This window comes from Tachypleus tridentatus, chromosome 7 (genome assembly GCF_004210375.1).
Source record: "Tachypleus tridentatus isolate NWPU-2018 chromosome 7, ASM421037v1, whole genome shotgun sequence".
Taxonomy (NCBI): Eukaryota; Metazoa; Arthropoda; class Merostomata; order Xiphosura; family Limulidae; genus Tachypleus; species Tachypleus tridentatus.
In genome coordinates, this window is record NC_134831.1 from 177495521 (window position 1) to 177522909 (window position 27389).

General features: G+C 34.9%; 1 protein-coding gene across 7 annotated transcripts; it reads right to left on the reverse strand.

Annotated features, from left to right (window-relative positions):
• Positions 1 to 935: 935 nt before the first annotated feature.
• LOC143257356 (rho GTPase-activating protein 19-like) lies at positions 936 to 27389 on the reverse strand. Of its 7 annotated transcripts, none has more exons than XM_076515903.1 (11): positions 27244 to 27389; positions 25780 to 26115; positions 11910 to 11996; positions 10904 to 11113; positions 10358 to 10581; positions 9383 to 9559; positions 8254 to 8406; positions 7127 to 7213; positions 6731 to 6811; positions 5022 to 5228; positions 936 to 3553 (listed from the first exon to the last, which is right to left on the reverse strand). In XM_076515903.1, the coding sequence occupies exons 2-11, from the start codon at positions 25994 to 25996 to the stop codon at positions 3500 to 3502; spliced, it is 1497 nt and encodes a 498-aa protein (XP_076372018.1). In that variant the 5' UTR covers positions 25997 to 26115; positions 27244 to 27389; the 3' UTR covers positions 936 to 3499. The 7 variants fall into 7 exon arrangements, with proteins under 7 accessions (XP_076372018.1, XP_076372017.1, XP_076372019.1 ...); XM_076515902.1 differs by having other exon boundaries at positions 27152 to 27276; XM_076515904.1 differs by lacking the exon at positions 27244 to 27389 and adding an exon at positions 26757 to 26994.

Genomic DNA, 27389 nt, shown 5'->3' on the forward strand with positions numbered 1-27389 from the left:
AGATGTATGGGTGTTTTTACCTAGTTGTTTAGTTTTGGTTTCAGTTTTTGGATTAAGAGTTTTTATCTGCTGTATTTGTTTAGTTGTAAATTCTACAACTGTTGGATAGCTACTTGTGCATGCTCTCTGATTCTGAAAGCTTGGGTTTGTGTTGACCCATTTACCAACAAGCACTAAATGGGCAACAAATGAAACCTTTGTCAATGAACTAAATAATTATATCAACCACATCTAAATACTAACCAATTCATCAGCACATCCTTTTGACCAAATAGTGGAATAGATTGTGACAGTTGTATCATGCTCAGAGCTGAAACTGTGAAGCGTGTTCATACATCTCGGCTCAAATGTTGGTTTGTTTTCATCTCGTGTTTGGCACAAACCACATCCATTGTGCTACAATTTGCCAACATGGATATTTCTTTAAGTAAATCATTTTTTAAACATTTATACAAAATGAAAAATCAAATAAACACTTTTATTGTCTTGAAAAAAAAAAGATATTTGGAACATACTTCTGTGAAACATCAAGGTGAAAAAAATGTTCAGTAGATCCAACAACCAACCCATTAAATACATAATAAAGCACAAATCTAACAAAAAGTAACTATAGAAAAAGAAAAATATTTTGCTATAATACTGTGTGTTTAAAACATACAGACTAAAGATGAATATTTACATAATATATGATTAAGGTCACTTATTTTGGTAATTTGCGTTTGAAGAGTAAGAGAACGAAAGTTGGTACAAAAGCCTTAAGTTGTTGATATTATACTGAAGAATTATATGATAAAGGACAAAAAATAATTTCAGGGAAAGTATACAAGGTTTGAAGAGGAACAATCAATTGTAATGTTAGAATTTTTAAACACATTATAAAAACTACGTCAAAACTGACGCACGTCGGAAGTTGGTAGAAAGCATACTGTTTAATACTTCAGATAAAATTTATTTTATTTACTCTTTAAGAACATGTTTCTTACAAAAAACTACTATTAAAACCCACAAACCAACCCTTGAAGAAATCAACACTTTAAAATCAGAAAAACTAGACATGCTGAGAAACAGCATGGAACTACATAAATCAATATAAATAACATCATGTTTTTTAACCAAATTAAAGCTGACCAGGCTTACTATTTCTTCTTTATTCACAAATCAATGTGATGCCTATAAGGTCCATCTACTTGCTAAGACGAGATCAAGAAGAGAAGTTACAAATCACATGCCTGAAAATTTTATGCTTACAAAATAACATCTCTAGCATCAGGAAATTTTCCTGTGAAACAATTAACAGGTTTTATTTTTTTCATATTTCTGTATTATGATAAACAATGAAAGGGTAATGGAACAGCAGAAGAGGATGATGGCCAAATTACCAGTTCACACCTCTTGGAAATTTGAATTTAATTGAATAATAGGGTTTTAAGGGTTGAGAAAGTAACTATAACCCTAGATTTTACACTTGTTTGAGATATGAATATTACCAGCCACTTTGTAGTTTGTTTAATTGTATGTTAAACCACAAGAGGGCTACCTGAACTAGCCTTCCTTAAATTTGAAGTAACAGACTAGAGGGAAGCCAACTAGTCAACACCATGAAACTGGGATATGAACCATGGAATATCACATTGACTATATAATGCCCTAATATCCATTAGGCTGTTCTTGGGCTACCAGTCAGAAAAGTTCGAGACACTGGAAGGGGTGAGCAATTACAAAGGCAAAAGTAGGTAATTCATATACGTAAATAAAAATCAAACTTTACATTTATATACACAGTATAATCAGCAGAGATCAAGCCACTTATAAACTTTAATAATCATAAAGAAAACAAAGCCCCATAAAAACATGAAAAAAAATAACAAAAATGATATTGACTTAAAAGGAAAAAGATAACCTTCAAAAAGATATTAAAATAAAATGTCAAACTTATAGCTAAATAATAATCTAAAAACTTATTAATAAAACAACTGAACAAAGTTCCTGTTGGTTTAAACTAGAAATCTCTAGTTTTACTTATCTTTAACTAATTATTTAATGCTTTGAGATACGCAATACAAAGAAAAAACCAGTTTATTTGACAAGTACAATACTTCTAATATAACTAAGGATTTCATTTAAAAAACAAAAGTTATAAACCACACTTCATCTACAAAGAAATAGCATCAATATGAAACGTTATTTTATATAAAATTAATTAGTAATTTATTATTGCTACAGCTAGAGTAACGTCTGAGCAATAAAACTATCACAGTTGTTTCAGTGATATTCTCATATTACATGGTATGCTATTATATCATTCCTCATCTGTCACTTGAGACCACTGAAAGGATTAGCATCCTACTATAAAGATCAGAATGAATTTAAATATTTTGGCAAATTAAACTATCTTCTTATCAATGTTAAGACTAAGTCCATATGCTTTGACTTTTGCTGGAAATGAAAACGGATGTAATTCAACTTGGACAGAGTTGTCACTGTAATGAGAAACTTGTACAGGTTAATTCCTACATATCATTGTGGTAAGACAGTAAGAAATACTTTCAATGCCAATATTTACTAACATACACTACAAACAATTTCAAATAAAGATTGCATAACTTTAATACTAAGATACAATTTTAAATTAAGTTATGCAAAAAAAGGCCATATCGTGGCCAGTCTATAAACTGTTAAAAGTTTCTGGAACAGTATTGGTCAGCCCTTCTGAATAATATAATACTTCAGTAATAAAATACCAAAATCTATATTAATTTAAAAGAATGCTTTGTACTGAAAAGTCTAAGATAACAATGAAATGCTCATCATAATTAATTAGTGGCATTATACTAACAGGTTTGCAAATTTCTTTACCCCATGATTTCTTAATTTCAGTCTATTAATAGTTGAATCAATATCTGGCTCTTTCCAATGGTTGTTTTGTCTTCATCAGAAATGGGACAATTTGTAGTTACATTCTAATGGATTACTATGCTACTTTATTATAAAGACTTGATTAATGTACATTTTGAAAGGGTTTATCTATTAAATACATCTACAAAATAATATTAACGTACAACTTTACAGGAATGGTTGTATGATTTAGAAATTACTGGAAATGTATTGTAATTTTTTTTTCTTTTAATACCTGTACCTTTACATTGTAGAAACACTAGTTCCAATAATCATTCATGATGTTACAAAAACATACAAGTTAAAAAAAAAAAAATCAAACATTTTTGAAGGGTTGAACTTTCTCTGTCAAATGCTAACTTGGAAACTATTTCTGATACTCAAGTTTATGTAGTTATCTTTAACAAACTAATCCATTATCAATAATTGGATTTTGTAATGTACAACCAACTGGAAATTCAGCTAATTGCATGCTAATTTCTTTGATGTTTGTTTTTCACTTAGATTTGATGTCCATAACATTGTATGGTCATGCTTCAAAGTAGTATACACAAATACATATTACTAGAAGTAACATAAATCACTTTCCTTCTACTAATTGAGATCAGTTAGGTGTCAGCACCACGGAGTTTCGGCTTCTCGGTATCATGACTGCAGCCTGCACAACAAATAAAGGCATGTCAAACATTGTGCACACACACATACAACTACAAGAGGTCCAATTTTGTTATTTGGGTTGTCCATGTTCAGGATTACTAATAAAGGGAGAAATTCTCTAGAACCAGTTTACACTCAGTTACAAAGAAGAGACTAGATCTCGCATTTCTTTAAGAGACAAGCCACAGGATGGTTGGTATGGTTATTAACACTTTTATTAATAAAGTAGAGAATGATGTTTCAACCTTCTTAGGTCACCTTCAGGTTAAAAGAAGGTTGAAACATCATTCTCTGCTTTATTAATAAAAGTGTTAATACCTGTATTAGCCATTCCGAGATACATTTTTTACTTAAGTGGGTTTCTTATTATCACGAGACAAGTCACACTTTTGTTGGTAAAGGAAAAAGTGTTTTAACCAGTTTAAGAATACAAATTTCAAGCACAAAAAATGTCATATTTCAAATGATGTGTTTTTATCAAACAACTTTGTAACTAATTTTTCTTAAATTCTAAATTTCAAACGTATAAAACACATACATCTCAAAAGAGAGTAAATACAAAGTCCATGATACTAGAGTCCATTTCTTTTTAACAACCAAACCATCGTCTTAGTTTATTATCTTGAAACTCGCATGCAACAATTATTTATATATTAGTGAAATTAAATAATTACATCCAAATGAAACTAAATGAATAAACAAAATCATGAGGAAGGACTGTTAAAAACAGTAAATCCCAACCTCTGATTAATTAAATTATAACCATAAATTTGTAGGCCATAAATAAAATACATTAAAATCAAACAAAATATGCTGCACATTTTAAAAAAATATCCTAGGGTACAAGCTACAACGTGGGATTATAAAATGTATCCTAAGGTTTGGAGGTGACTGGGAAGTAGTACCCACATTGCAGTGGGGATACACTATCTATTAGTGTATACATACATGTATACAAGATATCCTTAATGAATACAAAATGTTTTGAAATTATACAAAAGCCAAAAGAACATTAGTGTATAGGAGTATAGTTTACTACTTTCAGTGTTTACCCTAACAGAAGATTCAAGTTTTGACCACTTTCTTGTGTAGTTCTATCACTTCTAATCTATCTTGCATGTTTTAGTGTCACAGTTATACCTTTTACTAGGTGCATAAAATATACAAACTCACAAATTTTGTAGTTAGGCATGAATCTCTATATAATAAACTACTGCTTTTTAGCCTTTGAATAAATGAACCCGACCACTTATCCAAACAAAATAGTTAAATTACGTTTTTTCCACTTCATTTCCTAATGACCACAAATTACTTTTACATTCAATTTTAAAGAAAGGAAACTGTACAACTAGATACCTCATTTATTGGTAAACCTAACATATGAATCAGTGTTGATGATAAGTGCATTAAACACAGATTTATTAGTACTATATTAAAACAACTGTTTTAATAAAAACTGATAACTTTACCTTCATACGTTTAGAAGCTCTTAAAACAGTTCTACTTAACGGAGTACCCGTTCTCATGAGTTTTGGCACAATAACAGGTGGGCTGTTTCCTACAGTCCTTTTTTCTTGAAATTTTCGTTTATCTCCTAACTTGTCCTTGACACTACAAGAACTAGCCACTTTGCTCGTTGGTGCATTCTCTGTATCAAACAAATCCTTATCTTCGTTCTGATGCAGTTAAGTAAGAACATAGATTATTTATAATTAAAATTCCATAAGGTCAAGATCTACAATATTCAGAAACTCTTTAATCTCACAACGATCTTATCCAAGGATGACAAAAGCTATTATTCTTGTGTTTGAATTCTGTTTCCTTGAAGTTTGTTTTAGGTATTCCAAGAAAGTAAACATTTTTTTCAAAACTATCACTCAACTATATTATTTTCAAAAGAAACTGTATCCAAGTTTTATGCCCTCAGAATGGGCACTGTATCTAGATATATTTTGGCCCATGGCAGCTATAGGAAACTTTGGGCCCTAGGTACCACTTGGATTTGTATATATGCAAGCAGTATTTTACAAGACCCTATGTCTTATTAGCACATGTTCCATTGTATTTTTTAATCATGTTCACTCGTTTTAAGTATTTACATGACCAAAATTAAAAATTCACACATGGCCATCATTAATGATAACTTATACTTTAGACATATATCTTAAATATTGTCATTCCATCAGTACTATAAGTCACACCACAGGTACAACATCTAATTCCTAAACATTAATAATGTTTACACCAGGCAGAGGTAGAAGTAATTATCACCCATGGGCTATGACAAACTGTACCAATCAGCTTGTGCAAACCGATACAGTTCTTCTGGGTTGCTCTTTTTCATCAAGGCCTCCACTGATGTTTCAGTAATTATCTAACAATATTGTCTTTGACTTTGTTAAATGAAACTGGACACCATTATTAGACATTTCTATTAATGTAAGTAAAATAGCCTATTATCTTCAGAATGCACCATTACAGTCATCATCAGGAACTATGATCTTTTATGGTTTATAATCTATTGAAAATAAACTGGAATGTGTTTATCAATCATGTATTTATACATGTGCTTATTTCTGAACATTAAATAAAAAAACACAGATACCACAGGCAGATGAAATATTTAGTTTTCTTGAGTTCAAGATGAAACAATGCATTATAAATCAAAACAGAATAAATATAAAGGTTGAATTATTGTGTAGAAATGCTTATTACATTCTCAAGGTTTTAACATTTGAATTTTGAATAATTTTTTTACATTGTGTTTGTGTTGTTAGATTGAAATAACATATCTGTAAATGTGCAAGTATAAAGATGTATTTCATAACATATCCTATAAATATAATAGTTGTTGATTTTCACATTATTTAACTGTGTTTGATTCACGCAAGTTCAGAATGTTTTATATTATTGACTATTTAATATGAACCCTTTCAACATGTGTATCAATATTTGATTTACTGATAGTGGTGTTCCAGTTTAGTTTCAACTGGATTAGTAAACTCAATTTTTCAATAGCTCTCAACAAAGCTGTAATAGCAAAATATTAAGCAAATAAAAACATTCTGTGTGTGTGTGTGTGTGTGTGTGTGTGTGTGTGTGTGTGTGTGTGTGTACGTTACTCTTTCATTTACATTAACCAACAGTAGTCAAGAAATAAAATGATTCTTTGGATTACCTCAAGAACATCTAGACTAGAGCTACGTTGTATTTCTCCTAGGGTAATTTTCTTCTTCAAACTGGATCTTAAGAAATGTCTCTACAAGAGAAACCGAATAAAGTTTAGAAATGAACAAAACAAAAATACAATGTGATGCTCAAAAAAAACTTAAAAATACAATTTTGTTTTAAACTACTTTAAGTAAACAATACACTACATTTAATTTTTTTCTCGCAAGAATAATCAAAGAAAAAAGGATATTTCTTCACCATTTAATTTTTCTCAACAAAAGTAAAAACAGTAATTTTAAAAACAAAGTTTGTTAGATATCGAATTGCCTATAAATATTGAACCTGGAGTCAAATGAAATCAAAGACGTAACAAATTAAGTGACATTAGTTACAGTCCGTTTACCTTGATGGAATCCCCTACCGATCGGCTTCTTTTGTGATTTCTCACTTTGTTGGTTTTTGGTGTGCCAAACCCATTTTCTTTATTAAACTGAACAAAGGAAGCAAAAACAAGGAAATTATTCAGATAAAAGAAAAACTACAACTTCCACATATAATGAGCCAGATACATGAGTTAAAACATGTTAATGAAGTCTATAAAAATAGATTGTACTTTAATGATACATATTGACAAAATCAACCAAAAATCTTAGTATGATAACTATAATATATAATTATTTTTGGTAAAATGTATCAAAGGCTAATAAAAGATACAATAAGCAAGTTATAATAAGTTTAAAGTTTTTCAAAACAATTTTTTTCTGTGAAAGTACTTCAAACATACAGCTAATGCTTGTGTTCCCTAGGTAACAAATATGATATCTATCTAACATTACTTCTGTTCACAATACTGATATACTGTTTAGAATACCTGATGTCATTAATTTTTAATTTTGTATATCATTATAATTTCATTATAGAAATCATTTTGCATTATTTGCTCAATGTAAGTATATATTTAACACTAGCTTAAGTCGTTTAATTTGGTCACACCTCATGAGGTTATTATTGGAATTATGGTCAAAAACACTGTTAACAACAAGAGTATCCCATCTGATGAAACAATGAATTCTAATCTAAATAAGAAATGTACATTTAATTAGTTATCCTGATTGCAAGGTTGACTTTATATCAATCTAAGTGCCTAACTTGCTTTTAGCAGAAATTATTACGAAAGGTGTAATGAAAATAAGCTATTCAAGTTACTTTTATTAAAAAGAACATAGTCTGAAAACTGAGAAAGTGATACTATGTAGAACCTTAATTTATTGTTACATTGCAAGATAAATATTCGTTATTGTAAAGACTTGTTGTTTTTATTACTTTATATAATGAACAATACTGGTTACTTACACAAAAGCTAAATAAATGCATTATAACAAGTTAAAACTGTTAACAATTCTCACCTCCTTAAAAATAAAAACCAGACTCCTTCCCAAATCATGGTGTGATAATAAAGTCCCGTCTGAAATTCACAGATATTATATAAACTTCCTTTCCTATCCATCATTATAAGCTAGCAAAATATACCTGTTTAAGAAACTTCTTCTTCTGTGAAGAGTCAGGCATGCATTGTACATAAGTATAAAGCTCGGCTAACTGATGAGAGGTGTAGTCTGCAGAGTTTTTCCATCCTTTCTTCTCTCGATCACAGAAGGTTATAGTGGTGTGGATAGCATCATTCTGACATTACAGATAATGTTCCAGTCACCGAGTGTAACAAACTTATTCATCACTAATTAATTATTACAAAACTAAGCTGCGAGTTAAGTTTCATAACTCACGTGGAACATTTTAATTTACGTCAATAAAACACAAACTACTGACAACCAATTCCTGATATTATGGAATGTATAGCAACTCGCTCTCATTTTCTATAGGAGTGAAAAGGTTGAGTATCACTTAAGTAAGAGGTATGTTAATAATATTTATAGTTTATGGAACTTTTATCACAAATTTTAGACTTATTAATTATAAACCTATATCAGCTTTCAACATTTAATAAATAACTTCTAAAGCATTATCCTTCATATATGTAGGAATAATGTTTCAGGCCATCTTTCTGATTGTCCACTTACGACTGGCCAGTTCTGGTATTGAACTAAAGGCCTCTCATGCAATGACATGCAAGAGACAAAAGACAGAACTAAAACACGATTTTCTACCCATCTCTGATTTTAAATTTAAAATGGACAAAGTAAGGACTGCAGAAGAAAAAAAAATACATCTGCAGTTCCTGGTTTTTCTCGCATATCTAATACAATATAGACTATTCTCTTACTACATTGAGTAATGCTAAAAGACAGCTACCATTATTATACTGACACAAGTGCAAATATAACAGTCAACAAATCACATCAACAACTATATTTGGGTATAAAAAAATAAAACACGATCAACTGGTGGTACAACTCGTTTATTAACAGCCCTTCTAGTGAATTCAGTTTTATCTGCTGAACCCCCAACACAAACTCGCAAAGTTCACCAACTATATAAAAACAGCTTTCTTCCTGCTGAAAGGTTAATACATTAAAACACTAAGAAGCTATACTGATAATTTTCAGATAAGCTTTCATCTACATTTTCATTCAGTTTGTTTTAAATTAGACAAACCTGTGCTACTTACTGCTGAGAGTAAAGTATGTTTTACAGCACTAACCTTCTGGCAATCATCAGTCACAGAACTTGAAAGAATAACCTCTTGATCTTTAAAATGCATCTTTATGTCTTGTACAAGTTCAGTTGGTGCTTCAAATAACTCGTGAACATGGTCAATCATAAAGGACACCACTTTCACCATGTTGTCAAAGTCTGCTTGCAACTCTGTGGCACTCATCTATAAAATGTCCATGGTAACAACATTTATAGCATCTTGATGTACGTTGTCTCTGATATCTTACAATCACTAACCTTATGAATTATTGGATTTATTCTAACTTGAAACAACATTACTAAAACTCATTACAAATCTTTTGATATTCACGAATGAATGACAACTGGTAATATCTGAATTATGGACCTTATAAAAGTGTCCCCAGCAGATGAAAAAAAAAAAACATTTGTATGAATAAAAGCTTTATTAACACATTTGCTTCAGTCCAAATTAAGATTGTTGTTAAAGAGTGGGATTAAATAAATCCAATGTGATCCATACAAGTCAATGTAAAAAATACATTTGGGAATATAAACTTCCTTTTACAAGAATTCTTTTATGACTACGGTTAGTGGTCAGTTTCGTTCAACCCTTAGATCTCTAAAATTTTACTTCTATATAAATCTGTACTTCTGGGAAAGAACCTTGAAAGGACATTACACGTCACAAGTAGTTAATGTATACAAGTAAGCTATATGCTCTTACCATTTGTATACCCTAAAATAAGTGTTACGGTTGAGTGGGTTAATGAGTCTTCCATGTTATTTGGACATGACAAAACACAAAGAGTCTAATGAATCCACAAACGAATTTGTTTCTGACATCTCAACCCATAACTATAAACACAAAAGATGAACACAGGCACAGGTAGTAAAACACAAACATTACTTAGAAGAAAAAAAATTATTGCAGTGGTAAATGAATGACCTTTCTACCACCACATTTATATTAGCTATACTTCACAAACTCTACTGATGTTACCTTTCTTGGACACAATATGTGTGGAGCAAACAGAGTGGCTAAACTAACTGAATCCATCTTGTTCATCTCACGAGCTTTGGTCACCTTGTGCAGTAAGACAAGAATGTCTTTTAATAAAAGTTGATTTTCAATCGGCAGTAGAAGAACTAACAATTGTACTATTTTTATCTGCCGCTTTAAGACTTTATCTCGTAGGCTTGGCGGAAGATCGTGTTGGTATAGTCCTGAATAAGAAATAAAATCCAACAGAGCAGATATAAAAAGGTTAAACAGAATTTTGAACAATTTATATTTTCTATTGATCACAATAGCAGGGGAAAACATTCCACGTAATCATGTGTACCTTAAAAAAGTCATAGCTAATCAATGTGTCCTATACACTATTATATATCCAAACTTAACACTTGTATATATTAGACACAACTGGATTCCTCCTTATAGTGTATACCGGTTTTATGCTCATATACTACTGATTGTTTAATATATATTATGTTTCAAATGCACTTCTTTCAGTTTAACTGTGCAGTATCTCATTAAACAGCTTACTGGGCACTCGACAGTGTACTGTGAAGTGAGATTCTGTTAGTAGTGGTTCGGGCATTTCTGCAAGAAAGTTCTTCAGCACACTTGCACAGTCATGAGAGCTGTAATGGCCAGCATCCAAGTCAATGATTGCTCCCACGGTTAGCAAGGTCTTCAGCTCTTGCTGTCGTGTCACACTGCCAGTTTTTCGAAATAGTCCCTCTTGACCGATATCTGCAAAAAGAGATTAAATCTACAAGACTGACATCTACTAACCATTCTTAAGAACCATAACAAAGTAATCTTACTACAGAAGATTCAGCAAAAAGAAACTTTTTATCATGGTTTCCAAACTGGAATTTGTTTTTTAATTTCATTATGGTGTGTGCGTGTGTGTGTATGTGTGCATGCACTCATTAAATAACAAGATAAAATAATGACTCCCCCATTTAGATTGACAATGAAACTGTGGGAGTCAACTGTCACCTAACAATTATCATTTTCTAGATTTCATCTTCTGAGTTACCAATGTATTTTTTTCCTGTATATTTCAAGTTCAAAAAAGAATAAAATTTAATTTATGAAAAAAAAAAAAAATTACTGCATGTTATCAGACAATAGAATTCCAACAAATGATCCTGGACTTCTACACCTTATGTGAGAAACTATCCCTACTTTAATCTACATTTTCCTCCATATTCACAATAATAGTTTTCTTTGAAGTAAATACCCATGTGTAAACAAACTTGTTACAAAATTAGACAGATGAAAATATGTGAAATAAAAATTAATATTGTTGAAAGTTTAAATAAAGTTTGATGACCTTAAGAAGGATTTGTCCATGTTCACCTTGTTGAAAAATCTTCCAGGTAAAGATTCATATAAACAAACGTTTTTTCTTGTGTGAACTTCACAGACAAGACAGCCAGGTAAAATCAACAACTTGTGATAGTTCTATTAAAAATGTAAAGTTTCATCATAAGTATTAAAATATTTATACGTAAACAAAGGTAGACTGATCATAACTTACTGTAATCTTTTGACAAGTATTTGATAAGTTGGAACACTTGACAAATTGCTTCCTGAGTCAGTGGAAGTCCATCCATGATACCTTTAGCTAGAAGGTGTAAACTTCATAAAATACAACAGTTCTAAATAGTCTACTTAAAAAATAACTTCATTAAATGTTACCTAAAAAACTAAAATATTATAAAAGAAGACAAACAAAAGAAAAAGGAAGAATCCAAACATTTACACTTACTGATTCACCAGAAACAATAATTTTGTAAAAAATTAACATTACTTCTCTTGTTTTCTTGTTGAATGAAAAAATCTGAGAGTTGTTACACTAGTAAATTCACAATAAAAGGAAAACCTACAAAAAATGTATAATTATCCAAATATATGATCAGTGTGTAACAATTTTATGAATGTCATTTTTCATACACTGTCCAACTCATAATGGTGGACATACACTGCTTTAATCCTCGGGTAATGATGTCTTTGTAGATCTATGCAGCAACTCCTAGTTTATTTCTAAACCAACAATTTCATCCAATTTTGTCAGTCTGTTTCATTACATGTGTGATTTTAAGATTGACCTAAATATCCTGAACTGATCAACGGTCGGTGTAGCCGATCATTTAATATACGTGGGCTGTAAATCCAAAGGTTCAAGGTTTGCATCTCCTGACCTTAAAACATGCATTAATCTCTCAGGAGAATGTTAAAAGTGTGACAATCAAATCCTACCGTTTGCTCAACTAGTTGTGGGCAATATGACTACTTGTTCTCCTTCTAACCTATCTCAGTTCAAAATTAGGGACCATTATGATCAGATTAACTGTCAGAGAAAGTTAATCAAAGAAACATAGAAAAGTTTCTAAGATTAGCATTATAACAAAGGTTTGTTAACTGTAGGAATATTCAATTTCAAGCCAACAATTCAATTTTAGGTATTTCTTGTTAATCTGTTACACAGGTTTGAGTACTAATTTAGTTGCTGATATAAATTACAAATTTTCTGAAACAACTTATTAACGTAAAGAATTTGTTGTTCTTACTTCCACTAGATTTTTTCACTCCTGCAAATGTATGAGAAAAAGAAAAAACATAACAAAACGAGGTTCAAAACCAACGATTGGCAAACGTTTCACTTCATTCCAACATGTTAAACTGCCGTAAAATACACGTTAAAAATGTAGGAATAGAATAGGCCTAATTACTTATTTTGATTTTTATTGAAATTAATGTTATTTATCCTTAAAGGTAGGGTACTTTGTTTTTGAATTTCGCGCAAAGCTACACGAGGACTATCTGTGCTAGCCATCTCTAATTTAACAGTGTAAGACTAAATGGAAGGCAGCTAGTCATCACAACCCACCGCCAACTCTTGGGCTACTCCTTTACCAACGAATAGTGGAATTGAGCGTCACATTATAACACCCCCCACAGCTGAATGGGTGAGCACGTTTGGTGCGATGGGGATTCGAACCCGATGGTACTTTAAGAGTGATTTCTTTCATCATTGTACGCGCATGACACTAAAGTTCAAGTGTTATATTATTTTTAACATATATTGTGACGTTGCAAGGCTCGACAACAATGCTTTGTTACTATTTCTGTCATGCTTTAAAAACACCGCTAGCTGAAGCCCTTTTAACGCAGCGGCCACGCAAAAGTTGTAAAATAGCAGTTAACTATAACAATAAAGCATCAACAAGGAGTGTGCACGTGGGTAGCAAAGCGAAAAGAAAATGCAGCTGACTCTCACGAGCGCCCCCATCTGTTTTGTTGGGCGGAGTCGCATCAACAGAACCCTTATTCCATCAGTTCATTGCTAATAAAACCAGCTGCAAAAGACTGGCCTTTTTACACAGTACCCTGCCCGCCAACAAAACACTGACATGTCTGCCGCCTTCAGTAACAACGCGTACGTTTTCATAACACAGAACTCAAATAAGCTAACCCATTATTAAACTCGAGACAACTGTTCAGACGTGAAACTGAGATTTGATGAGCAATACGTGTCAGTTACTTGCGTTGAAAAAAAAACAAGCAAACAAAAGAACCCAGCTGTTCTTAAGTTTAAACTATCACGAAATCGTAAACCCAGTCTAATCGTAAAGTTACAACAGCGTATATGCTTTTGCTAACATACAATTAAGGTTCCAAAATCACATACTTGGTTTTCAAGATGTTTTATTACACTCATTGTCATTTTATATACTATCGTGAAAATTGCGTTATAAAATGTAGCCGCAAGAGGGGTACCGTTAAAAAACTTATTCACGCTTAAGTTATTTCAATAAGAAGATAATAGCAGTACTTTTCTAATTACATAACACTCACCATGATTGGTTTACAGCTGTCTGATCCGAAGCTTCGTATCAAATGTTTGTGATACATACATTAACAAATTCTGTTAGTTTTTAAACTATAGAAACTCATTAAGCGGTGACATTGAATTTGTTTTAAATTTCGAAACAACTGTTATTTATTCATTTCACACACAAACGTGGTTTGTTTGGTATTTCGAGCAAAGCTATACTTGCGCTAACTGTTCCTGATTTAGCAACGACACGCTAAAAGAAAGGCAGATAGTCAACTCTTGAGCTACCCTTTTACCAACAAATAGTGGAATTCATCGAACATAATAATGTTCCCCTGTTTGAAAGGACAAGTACTTACTGACGGAAATTCAAACCCGATACCCTCAGCTTGCGAGACAAGAGCCCCCTGACCACTCCTCCATAAAGAGAACCATTTATATAACACTTTATGTTGAATAAACAGTTATGTTTGCAATGCAAAACCTAGTATAACAACATGTACAGGCTTAGACGACTACGGACCAGTTGAAGTCGCGTCAACTGTTATTTAAGAGTGTATCCTTTCACTTGTTTTCTAGAAATGTGAATACCGCCACCTGGAAGAAAATCCAGAATCCGTCACTGGGATTAAACAAAAAAATTACGGAAAATAAGTGTAACACGACATCATCTGTGATACAGGAGGAAAAGACAAACTGTGAGAGTGAAAACGGGCTTTATAGCTTCATACTAAATATTATGGGTAATGTACAAGAATATGAGTTCATGGTTAAACTAACAAGAGTTTGGAACTTGTCGTCAAGTTTTAGGTGTTTACTGTAGTTTTATAAATTACAGGAATACACGTGGTAGCGTGCATCATAAACGTAGCACGATTCTTGAGTAGTGTTACACACACACACACACACACACACGTGTGTGTATACAGGGTGGATCAGTATTAGAATGTTCTTTTCGACTAAGAGTAATGTGTGTTAAACAATTATAAAAGCTAGTTTTGCCCGAATCTTTACTGATTTTTCCACTGATCGTTGTTATTTTCATGTGGTGACTGATAATTTTGGTGACTTTATAAAAGTTACAGGTCCTCATGGTTATGTAGGACTACTAAACACTTGAAAATAACATATACTTGAGGCTCTCGCATTAAACTTTGGTAAAGTTCCAAATCCCAGTAACTACGAATCTAATCAGTTCACACTGTTGGTTTACAAACCACTTTTCTGTGATGTCAAAAAACAGTTTTTGATAGATTGGCTAATATTAAAGTTAAACTTCAAACTTACAAGTTTGTTTTCGCCCCTACTCTGAGGTGAACTAGAACAAACGACAGTGTGTAAAAAGTGTTTATTATTTCAACTTCTATACCCTGTTCTTGGACATAGAAATAGCTTGTTCTATTTAAACAAACTAGCAAAACGGTTAAAATTTGGTATAATCAGGTTATGTCATGTTTCAGATTTCAGACACGAGTTCTATGGTGGCAATTGTTAACAATTGAGACTATTTGGGAGAAATGTTACGGCTTGTGCCACCTGTCGCCAACAAGCTAGTAACATCAGTAACAAAGATAACATCTCGCACGTGACTATTGTTGACAGTAAAATGTTCACGCTACACTAAAATCGTTCTGGACAATACATTATGCCAATAACTTTATACACAAGTAACATTATGACGGTGATTCTCTGCATCCTAGGACCTATAGCAACCAACCGTTACCAGCTGTCATTTACAGTTTCGACTCATTTTACTTAACGAACCATCAGTTTTTTTAAAAAACATTACTGAAGTAAAAATAAAATAACACATTTATAGGCAGACATAGCAACTGTACTGTACACTTGTGTTATATATACATAGAAAAGGGAAATGTATATCTGGAAGTCAGCGCATTTCCTATTGGCAGAAAACAAACAAGTCTTTATTTAATAAGCCTGTATTTTCGATATCCATTAAAAATTGCCAGTGCTGTTTCGTTAAGCGATCAAAGGCTAGATTAGAGGCGGATTAACGTTTTGTAAGATCTGCAGACGTTTGAACTTCGCCCGACCACGAAGTTGTGGGGGGGCATGATGGAAACATCCCTGATTGGTTGAAAATAAGTCTACATCTACTGGCTCAAGTCCTATTAGTTAAATAGACATAACTTATTGTATTCTAATTGAGTCTGAATAATTCAGTATTTGACGTCAAATTCACTTCTCACTATATTATTTCTCTATTTAATTCTATCACTACGGATAACAGCGTAAAGTTCACAATACTTCACGAGACTTTAAAACATCTGTATGTCCAGTGGAAAAACTATTGACTTCTCTGGTAAGTAATGTCTCAATTAATTTGTTATTTGTTTATTCATACGAGTTATTGTCGATTGTATTCGCTAATAAAATACAGGGAAGTTCCGTTTTTCATTTATTTAATGTACACTGAATGTCCTCACAGCGCGACCCGACAAGAGGTGTAACCCAAAAATTGTCCATGCCAGTTCCTAAAGTAGAAGATGGAAAGTGACTTGCTTGATTTTATACATAAAATAATAATTTTCTCTCCAGTTATTTAAACCTTAGAAACCTTTCCTTAGTCTAAACCACTTTTACAATTTCAACAAATTTAAGATATCTATATAATATCCATTTTGGCAATTAATTTAGAATACAAAACTATTTTTACTCTCCAGATTATAAGAAAAAATTACTTTAAACATTATGGCTTCATCGGGATAACAGAGTTAACATTGCAATTACCCATAATGATTCCGCAATGGCGAAACGTTACCCGAAATAAGTTTCATAACTATCTGGTGAGTAAACACCGTTTTCAAACAAGTGATTTTAAAACTCAAACTGACGGTGAATCTATTACTGTGAACACTGTCATTTAAAGCCACACGCTACAATATGATTGGGTGAGTGATGTACACCTAACACGAGGATTTGTCAGTCGTTATTCGAAAAGCCCATATGTCACATTGAAAACGTCTGTAATTGTTGGCTTGTTTCAAACACGGAGTAAAAAATAAAAGTCGCGTCATTCATTCAGTGTTTCAATTAGTGTTAAGAAAGTTGAAGATAACGACAAATCTCGTGCAACACGAGACAACTGAGTTTATACAGGCTTTTCCCACATATCTTACATTAGATGTAATCTGAGGGTCACGGGTTCGAATCCTAGTCGCACGAAACATTCTCATCCTTTCAGCCGTGGGAGCGTTATAATGTGCAGTCAATTCGTTGGTAAAAGAGAAGCCCAAGAGTCTTGATTGATTGATTGATTTAGTGTTTTATGGCACAAAGCAGCGAGGCTATCTGCCCCAGACATTCGGTAAAAATGTAAAAAAAAATAAAAAAATAAATGTAGTAACAGACATAAATAGAAATGAAGGTAAAACAAAAAAGTATAAAACCAATGTTGACACCTAGTCTACAATGTTAAGATAGAAGGCAGAGTATAAGAAGTTGTAAGGTATTTACTCTAGCAAAAAGGTAATGATCATAACCTGCCAGGAAGACTAACAGGTAAGTTCAAGAACCACCGTCAATCACCTGAAGTTGGCCTTTCCAGTCCTGGTTCCGAATTATGAGTCAATATGGTCAGTACTAAAAAGTAAAGTAGTAAAAGTGTGAAATGATATGCAGCAAAAGTATAATAACAACTCGCCAGGACGACTAACGAGTAGTTCAAACAGTAGCGTTAGTCACCTGAAGTTGGCCTTTCCAGTCCTGGTGTCGAGTTATTTAATGTTCTGGCCATTGTCCAATGTCAAATTGAATGAGAGAGATTAAAACTGTAAAAAAGGAACCACAATTAAAAAAGGTGTAATGAATAAATATGCAACACTTAAATGAGATTAAAAAGATTATTAAAAGGCCATTAAAAAATTAAAAACATTATCAAGGTGGACAGAGTCACCATCACCAATAACTCTGTCCAATGTTACAGACTGACCCTGGGAAAAAGTATGTTTAAAATATTGCCGTCGTTGAGAATTGTAACGATGGCAAGAAAGTAAAACGTGGCTGATAGTGATTTGAGTGTTACATAAACAACACATTGGTGCATCAGCTCCAGATAAAAGAAAATGATGAGTTAAAAAACTGTGACCAATGCGTAGCCTAGTGAGAACAACTTCCTCCTTCCGAACTTTACGGAAGCTAGATGGCCAAAGTCCAATTTTGGGTTTGATTTGAAAAAAGTTTGTTGTCGCGTTGCTCACTCCAAGTGGACTGCCAGCTGGCACGGAGCCGAGCCTTAAAGACAACACCATAGTCCATGTACGGAATAGGCATAGGAGTGATGGTGCTGAAGCAGACATATTTAGCTGCCATATCTGCAAGCTCGTTCCCGCGAATACCAACATGGCCTGGTATCCAGAAAAACTGGATTGAAGTAGCTGCTAATGAGAAATGGGCCAGTCGGTTTCAAATATCAGCGAGAATAGGATGTGAGCTAACGTGTAGCGATTCCAAGGCAAGTATAGAACTAAGCAAATCAGTATAAATAGTGCAGTTGGAGTACTGCTCAGCTGCAATATGATACAGGGCAAGAGATATGGCATACAGTTCAGCAGTGAACACAGAAGCTGTAGAAGGGATTCTGCGCGCAACTACTGACCCATAGCAAACCGTAGCAGAGCCCACTGAATTACTTGATTTGGAACCATCTGTATAAATGGGAACTGAATGATTGTTTGAAAGATATTCATTGAATAAAAGACGGTACTTCCAATCTGGAGTATCTGCCTTTTTTTTAGGTGACTGAAAGAAAGGTCACATTTGGGGGCTGTAATAAGCCATGGTAGGATGGGCCGACCTGTGGAATCTGCAATGTTATCCAAGGACAGACCCAATTCATCCAATTGTGCCCGGATGCGAAGGCCAAACGGAGCAATGACAGATCGTCTGTTCTGAAAAAGTACTGCCCACCGAGGAAGGAAAACACATTTCCAGGTGGGATGCTTTGGTAAGGAATGAAGTTTCGAAGTATATTGTAAAGATAGTTGCAAACGGCGAAGGTGTAGAGAAGGTTCACGAGATTCAATGTATATACTTTGAACTGGAGAGGTACGGAAAGCCCCAGTGCAGAGTCGAAGTCCTTGGTGATGAATGGAGTCCAGCATCTTTAAGGCCGAGGGTCTGGCAGAGCCATAGACCATTGATCCATAATCGAGTTTCGATCTAATAAGAGCATGATATAACTTTAACATTGAACAGCGATCTGTCCCCCAACTGGTAGAAGAGAGAACACGGAGGATGTTCAGTGCTCTTGTGCATTTGACCCGAAGCTGCTTTAAGTGTGGTATAAAGGTCAGTTTACGAGCAAAGATAAGCCCCAAGAACTTGGTCTCCGGGACCACTGGCAGCAAAACTTCACCGATATGAAGTTCAGGATCAGGGTGAATACCCCGTCGACGGCAAAAGTGCATGCATACAGTTTTTTGAGAGAGAAATTAAAGCCGTTCGCCAGAGTCCACTTCTGTACACAATTGAGGGCAGTTTGCAGTTGCCGCTCAATATATCTCATGTTTGACGACTGACATGAGATGTGAAAGTCGTCGACATACAGCCCATTCGCAACAGTGAGAGGGAGTTGTTCAGTGATGGCATTTATCTTTATACTGAAGAGTGTAACACTCAATACACAGCCTTGAGGGACTCCAAGTTCCTGTACAAAAGAACTGGAAAGTGTCGAACCCACACGAACTTGGAATCTCCTGTCCATTAAAAATTTTTTAATAAACATGGGTAGATGGCCACGTAACCCATATGTATGGAGGTCTCGCAAAACGCCATACCTCCATGTTGTGTCGTAAGCCTTCTCTATGTCAAAGAATATTGATACAAGATGTTAGCAGTTGAGAAAGGCTTCTCTGATAGATGTTTCAAGACGAATGAGGTGGTCTGTGGTGGAGTGCTGTCGACGGAACCCACACTGGGTGGGCGAGAGGAGGTTGTTTGATTCAAGGAACCAAACAAGACGAGCATTAACCATCCTTTCTAATGTCTTACAGAGACAGCTCGTCAAAGCAATTGGACGGTAGTTTGAAGGAATCTTGGAATCTTTCCCTGGCTTAAAGAAAGGTAAAATAATGGCCTGGCGCCAGGCATCAGGAAAAACATTCTCCTGCCAGATCCAGTTGAAAACAATCAGAAGGACATCAAGAGAAGCAGGAGATAGATGGTGCAGCATGTCATAATGAATATCATCAGGTCCAACAGACGTGCTGGCAGACCGATGAAGGGCCATTTTTAGTTCCACCAGGGTAAAGGGACAATTATAGTCAAAGAAACAGTCAGTTCGAAAGGAAAGAGGTGATCGCTCTGCCCGAGTCTTGATGGCCAGGAACGTGGAGGAACAAGCAGAAGTGCTAGATACCCGGCAAAAGCTTTCACCTAGAGTGTTAGCGATGTTCCGAACATCAGTCACCTCCTGACCATCAGAGAGTAAGATCGAGAGGGGGACAGAATTGTAGTGCCCATTAACCTTTCGAATCCTGTCCCATATGATCTTGGAACTGGTGGTAGAAGATATGCTGGTTGTGAACTTAATCCAAGATACCTTCTGGCTTTGACGTCTTACCCACCTACCATGTGCACGGGCCCGTTGGAAAGCAACCCCGGTTGAAAGTGTGGGATATCTACGAAAAGTATCCCAGGCCCGCTTTTGAGCCTTCCATGCTAAGTGGCAAGCAGGATTCCACCACGGACGAGGATATCGTGGAAAACGTGTTGAGGTTTTAGGAATACACTGAGAAGCTGCATGTGTAATACAGTCAGTTACCGCTGCTACACAGTCGTCTATTGATGGCTGATTTACGATGGCAGGATTAAGTTCTGCGAGAGCAGTGAAAGTGGACCAGTCTGCCTGATCCAGCTTCCACCGGGGCACGCGGGTAGGGTGGCATCGACCACGGCCAGTCTCTCTCAAAAGGATTGGAAAATGATCACTGCCTAGTGGATTACTGTCAACCCTCCATGAAAAATGGGAGAATAATGAAGGGGAGCAAACTGAGAGATCAATAGCAGTAAAGGACTGACTAGGTGGATGAAAGTAAGTGGAAGAACCAGTATTGAAAAGAGAAAGATTGATCAGAGAGCATCCGCTCTACAGATCGGATTAGAAATGGAGATGGCAACTGTTCAACGAGAGCATCAAGATTTGATTGATCATATGTCTCTCCAGGGGACAGGTACAGAGAACAAACAGTGATGGTACGACCCAAGGAAACACGGATGGCTACAGCCTCCAAGGGTGTGTTGAGTGACAAAGACAGGGTGGGCACGTGTTGATCAACCAACAGTGCCACCCCTCCATGTACTCGACCATCACACAACCTGTCATTTCTGTACAGAGAAAACTGCCGAATGGAGAAAGTATCAGCAGTTTTGAGAAATGTTTCTTGTAAAGAAAGACAAACAGGATGGTAGGAAGCAATCAGCATTTTGATATCATCCAGATTAGAACGTAAACCTCGACAGTTCCATTGTATCAAGGTGGCCATTTTTAAGAACGGGTAGGTGAAGTGGCTGGAGAACCCTTCGGTTTACGACCACGTCTTTTTTCTTTACTGTCTTTAGTCGGAGGAGGTCTATCAACCTCCATGGATCCTGCTCTGGGTCGGGTGGGCAGGTTTTTGTTATTGGAAGGGGAATCCAGTGACTGAGGACGCGAACGAATAATTGTTTTGTCTCTTGTGGTGGGAGAAAAGATGTATCAGAAGAAATGCCTGTATTTGAAACTGAAGGACGTGGATCTTGAGGTTTGTTGGAAGGTATGGGAGGAACAGAGATGGGTGTGGAAGTCGATTCATCAACCTTTTTAACCACGGAGGTCAAAAGGCTTTTCATTTGTTTTGAAAACGATTCTCTTGGAGGCACAGAGAGATCTGTCTGCACTCCCACCGTAGTTGTGGAATGAAGTGCAGCAGCATATGTCCGAGATGGAGTTGTGGACAGGAATTTCCGAGCCTCAGGATAACTAATGTTATGTGTCGTTTTCAAACGCTGCACCTCTTTTTCCTCCAACCATTTTGGGAAAGAATGAAAGTAAGAGGGGTGAGAACCATTGCAGTTTACGCAATGTGGGTTCATGTCACAGTCATAGGCATCGTGGTCCTTGCCTCCACAACGAGCACATGTCAGGGAACCACGACAAGATGTCTTTGAGTGGCCGAATCTCTGACATTGGAAACATCGAAGAGGGTTTGGTATGTATGGCCGAACCCTGCAAATAAGATAACCTGCCTTGATGGTGGCAGGTGCACGTGGTGAAGTAAATGTTAAAACGAGGGTATTTGTTGGCAGTGTAACTCCATCTTTGTGAGTGGAGATGCGCCTCACTGCAGAAACACCTTGAGTGGAGAGACCAGCGAGAATCTCTGACTCGGGAACGTTCTTCAAATCCCTTTCAACAATAACTCCTCGTGAAGAATTCAAGGTAGCATGGGGTGTAACCTCAATAGGTATATCTCCAATTGCCTTTGAATTCAAGAGGAGTTCACTGTGTTGGGATGTGGATGTTTCAACCAATATGTCACCAGATCGAAGTTTCTTTACTGACTTTGGAGAGCCAGCAAGTCCCTCTAGTCCCTTTTGAATATAAAAAGGGGACATTTGCCCTAAAGGATTTTCCGAAAGAGAATGTAATATAAGAAAATGAGGTACGTATGTTACTGATGTTGAAGATTGCTGTTCTGAGTATTCAAGACGTGGTCGCTTACCCATTGACTGTTTTTTTTTTACAATTTTATTTAAATTTTTTGGAGGATCCATAGGAAAAGGAAAAATTTCGGTACCCACTGACCCCACCCACCATGGAGCCCTACAAGGGGACGCACTACAAAGTCATGCAAGGACAATGCAGCAACGCCAGGGTTTCGTGAGCACTATACCCAAACACCAGCATCAGGCACAATGTCCACAACACCCGTTGAGAACTTCCAACACTGGTACTTGGTTGACTCTAGCCCAAGTGGACCAGCCGATTGACCCAAGGGGGGCCACCCAAAGGCCGCCCGTCTACAGGAATTCGATGCCAAAATGGTGTGTTAGGGTTGGACCCCTCAACCACCAGGATCCTTTCCTCCCCTTCACGGGTCGCCACGCACGGCAAACACGTGGGTGGATGTTTAGATCCCAGAGAAGGTAACCAGATAGAACAGAACCTTCCCTGGGAGGTCCCCTCACCACGTACAGGAATCCACACCGAGGGGCCCAAGAGTCAGTGGTGGGTGATGATGACTAGCTGCCTTCCCTCCAGTCTTACACTGTTAAATTAGGGGCAGCTAGCGCATATAGCCCTGGTGTAGCTTTGCGCGAAATTCAAACAAACAAATACATTCGATTTTTTTTTAATAATCGCACTTTATCATTAATCTATACTTTCAAAATCAACGAACACGATACACTATCGCCATCTTACGTTGGATTTCTAAACAAGGAATTACAAATGACACATTATCATCAAATAATTACAACTTTTCCTGACTCTTAGGGATTTGTTCTACACAAGTTTCTCATAATTATCGTTGATAAACGAACTTTAACCAAATTACAAGACAAATTATTGCCGTGCCTCATAACATTGTTTCTTTCTTTTACTTAAATACTTCGTAAACAACTTAGAAAAATGGAAATCCAAAAACCTATTTAAACTCCTCAAAGTTGTACCTATTCCTTATTCATGTTGTATTCCAGGTACACTCCACTACTCATACTTGTTTTCATGACACATCACAGGGGTAATGACACATCTATATGCCTCCAGTTTCTACTCCCCTCTACACGTGACCCAGTTTCCCATTCGCACATTCTTTCCCACCAGATAGGTGTACACACACACACACACACGTCACAACTGAACGTTTTCTGTACACAAGGATTGTGTATTCTATATGATACTCAAAAAGTCTTAACTTTGAAGCCTATTATGGTATTATTAACACAGGAACGCAGTTTTTAGCGATATTCATAACGCGCAATAAGAAACTTTGCCAGGTGTTGATGTGAACCGTATAATCCTCCCTTTGAATACAGGGTGTTAAAATCTAATCTAACACAGAATGCAGCTGGAAAAATGTAATACTTATCTGTTCTTTTAATCAATCGCAACAGCTGAGAAGCAGTCGTATTATAACATTGGAAGTTTTCTAGATAAAACAATTGGATACAGTATTTAAAAAACAATAATACACATGTTTATCTGTTATCATTAAATATAAATAGGATAATATATTTTGAGACATATTGTGCATATTAATCCAATTTGAATAGGACCAACCCCGTCAATACTGTAACGGCTGAAAACACATACGGACAACGTATGAAAAACAAACTTAGTTGCGCAATACAATTGTTGTTGATATACACTTGACAATATAAAGCAAGGTCAAATTTTCCTTTAACTTCCACTAATTTCAGTTATGTAACGAAAATATAAACTAAAGAGTTGGAGTAAACGAGAAGCACTGTTTCAAAAAGATTTGGTAGACAAGGGTCAGCGACTGTGGCATAATCAGGGAGAAAGTTCACATTACATTAGAACTATAGAAACAGGGACAGAACTAATTAAAACTAGTTGGGGAATAAACAATTAACCCAACACTGCAGACAATAATAGATGTAACAGGGTAACCAGCTAAAGTTGATCTATCTAAACGATAGGCAGAGACAGCCCTGAACAACCAATAAGGTAAATGCTTTGAGTTTGTTTATCCTATACACAAGAAAGACTATTGATACTACATCAGGGATAAGATATGGAATAATCGTATGAGACTTAATTACTAACATATCTAAAAATTTGTGATAAAAATTGCATTTAATTGCACTTTTCTTAAACTACCTTACCCTCAATCTGACCATCAGAGATTCAAAATAATTATTTTTTATCTCCCAGAAGCCACTGTCAAACAGACCTTTCATAATGATTTCAAATTCAACACTACAAACAGGGTAACCAAAACTTAAAGTTTTTTAAGAAGAAAGTTTAGGGCTAACACCAACATACTGCTATAAAATCCAACTAAAGTTAAATTAGCAACCACAACATAAGGCAGCCTGTATTTAAACTGACCCATTCTTATAGACCACAGCTGAAGTTGTATTTAATCTAACAATAGAGAAAAGAGCCAGTTTAATAGCACAGATAATTAAAATTATTAGTTTAGAATGCTAGAGTGGACAACTTGATCTGACACTAAAAAATGGCCTGTGTTAAGACCAAACTGTCAACACAGTAGAAGGTAAGGGCTAAAAGAGACCCACTGCAAGAGACAATAACTACAGCAATTTGGCCAGCATTAAGCCTGACTCAAAATTAAAATAATAAAATTTAAGTTGATTCAAAGCTATAGAAATAATAGCTATTCCAAACTGATCTAGTACAACATGTGTAACAATTTACAATTCATCACACTATAGACAAGTAATAATGAACTAAGATACAAGAATATACTTGAGTTATTATATTTTAAGTAGTCTTTAATGTTTGTACAATTTCTAGTTTCTGTATTATCACTTATCTTATATAGTCTAATAATAGACACATAAATCAGTAATATCTGACCTTGTTTTGTTTTCTTTCCAAAACCACCAAACCCTTTCCTGGATTTAGTTTCAGTTTTTTTGGACTCCAACAAGACAGAAAATTCCTCTTGACTCAAGTCCAGGGTAAAGCACAAGTGCATTCGGCACAAAGTTGCAAACTTCTCTGGATCACTATTTCTCAGTTTGTTCACCAGTTTATGCTGGGAATGGTGAACTTCTAAGCCAGAGTCTTCCATTTTTATGGAGAGTTCAACAGTTGTGGTAAGACATCAAAATGACTATAGGACACGATTACATAAACACAACACTCTTCAAACTAGGTAAAACAATGAAGCCTCAACATTTTTCTCTTGTGCTGAAACAAATTTTGAATTTGATAAAATCATATGAGAAACGTGAAACATTACATTGATATGTTTAGAAATATAACCATAGGATTTGTATTTCTAAGTTTCAAATCAGTATAAGAAATGGTATCTTAAAGGATAATTTAACCAATCTCCAGTTCTCAGGACTCTAAGTACATAAGGTGTCTAAAAAGCTGCAGAATGCATAGAATTAACATAACTTCCAAGTAGAAAAGTTTAGGAAAATTCAAACAAGTTTTTTTTTTCTTTTTCAAAAATATATTTTGTACAGGTAAAAACAAAATAAGAAAACTAGAAGTCAGGAGTACATGAAATTGAGAAGTGCCACATAAACTGATAAATGATTTTGTAAAATTATACATAATAGTTAATATTCTACCAAGTTTGATCATTAAATAAATACTTCAAAAACTATCCTGTGAAATGTTGGCAGAATTGTTTTACAAATTTTAAATTTTATCCTTTTGAAAAGTGAAACCTAAAAGTCCATCTTATAATTACCATTCAACTTTTAAACATTTAACACAAGTGGTCTCCATACTAACGTGTTTTACCGTTAGTGTTAGGCCATTTAATATTAATAATAGCAGTAATTAGTGTTCGAAACTTTACAAAAACATTGACTTACGCTTAATATTATCCACTGATCTATAAATTGAATCATGTTGGTTGGAAAGTAATTTTGGTTTTGAATTTCTCACATTCATTAGAAAGCCTTAATGAGTCAATCTTTTTACAGAAAAAGAGCTAATATTATTAGCATTGAGCTTGAACATATCACTTAAGAACTTCGTTTTTTTAAAACCTCAAGCCTAAAATTCTCCTTGTTACACGGAAGGCACACTTGGCGAAAGTTGTTATTTAATCACTTGTAGTCGTAACTGTACTGTCAGTGTTACTACTTATAAATAGAAATGAAGTTAACGTTAATTTTTTCACGTATTATGATGTCAGAATATAAACAGTAATGAAAGTACAAAAAGATGACTTAACTACAAACTATACACAAAAACCGTTGCTTACCATTACTATACAATTCACTTAATGTTATCTATCGAAACGTTACTTGAAATATTATAGAACACAGAATAGTGCAAAATGTAAATCACACATACAGATACAATTAGGAACTTCCTTTAGAAGTCAGCCAGCCGTTGAAAACCCCGCCACCCGGTGATTGGATGCTCCTACATAGAATCCACCAATAGCGATGGATAAAACTAAAAAAAAAAAAAAAAATAACGTTACTCATAGAAGGAAA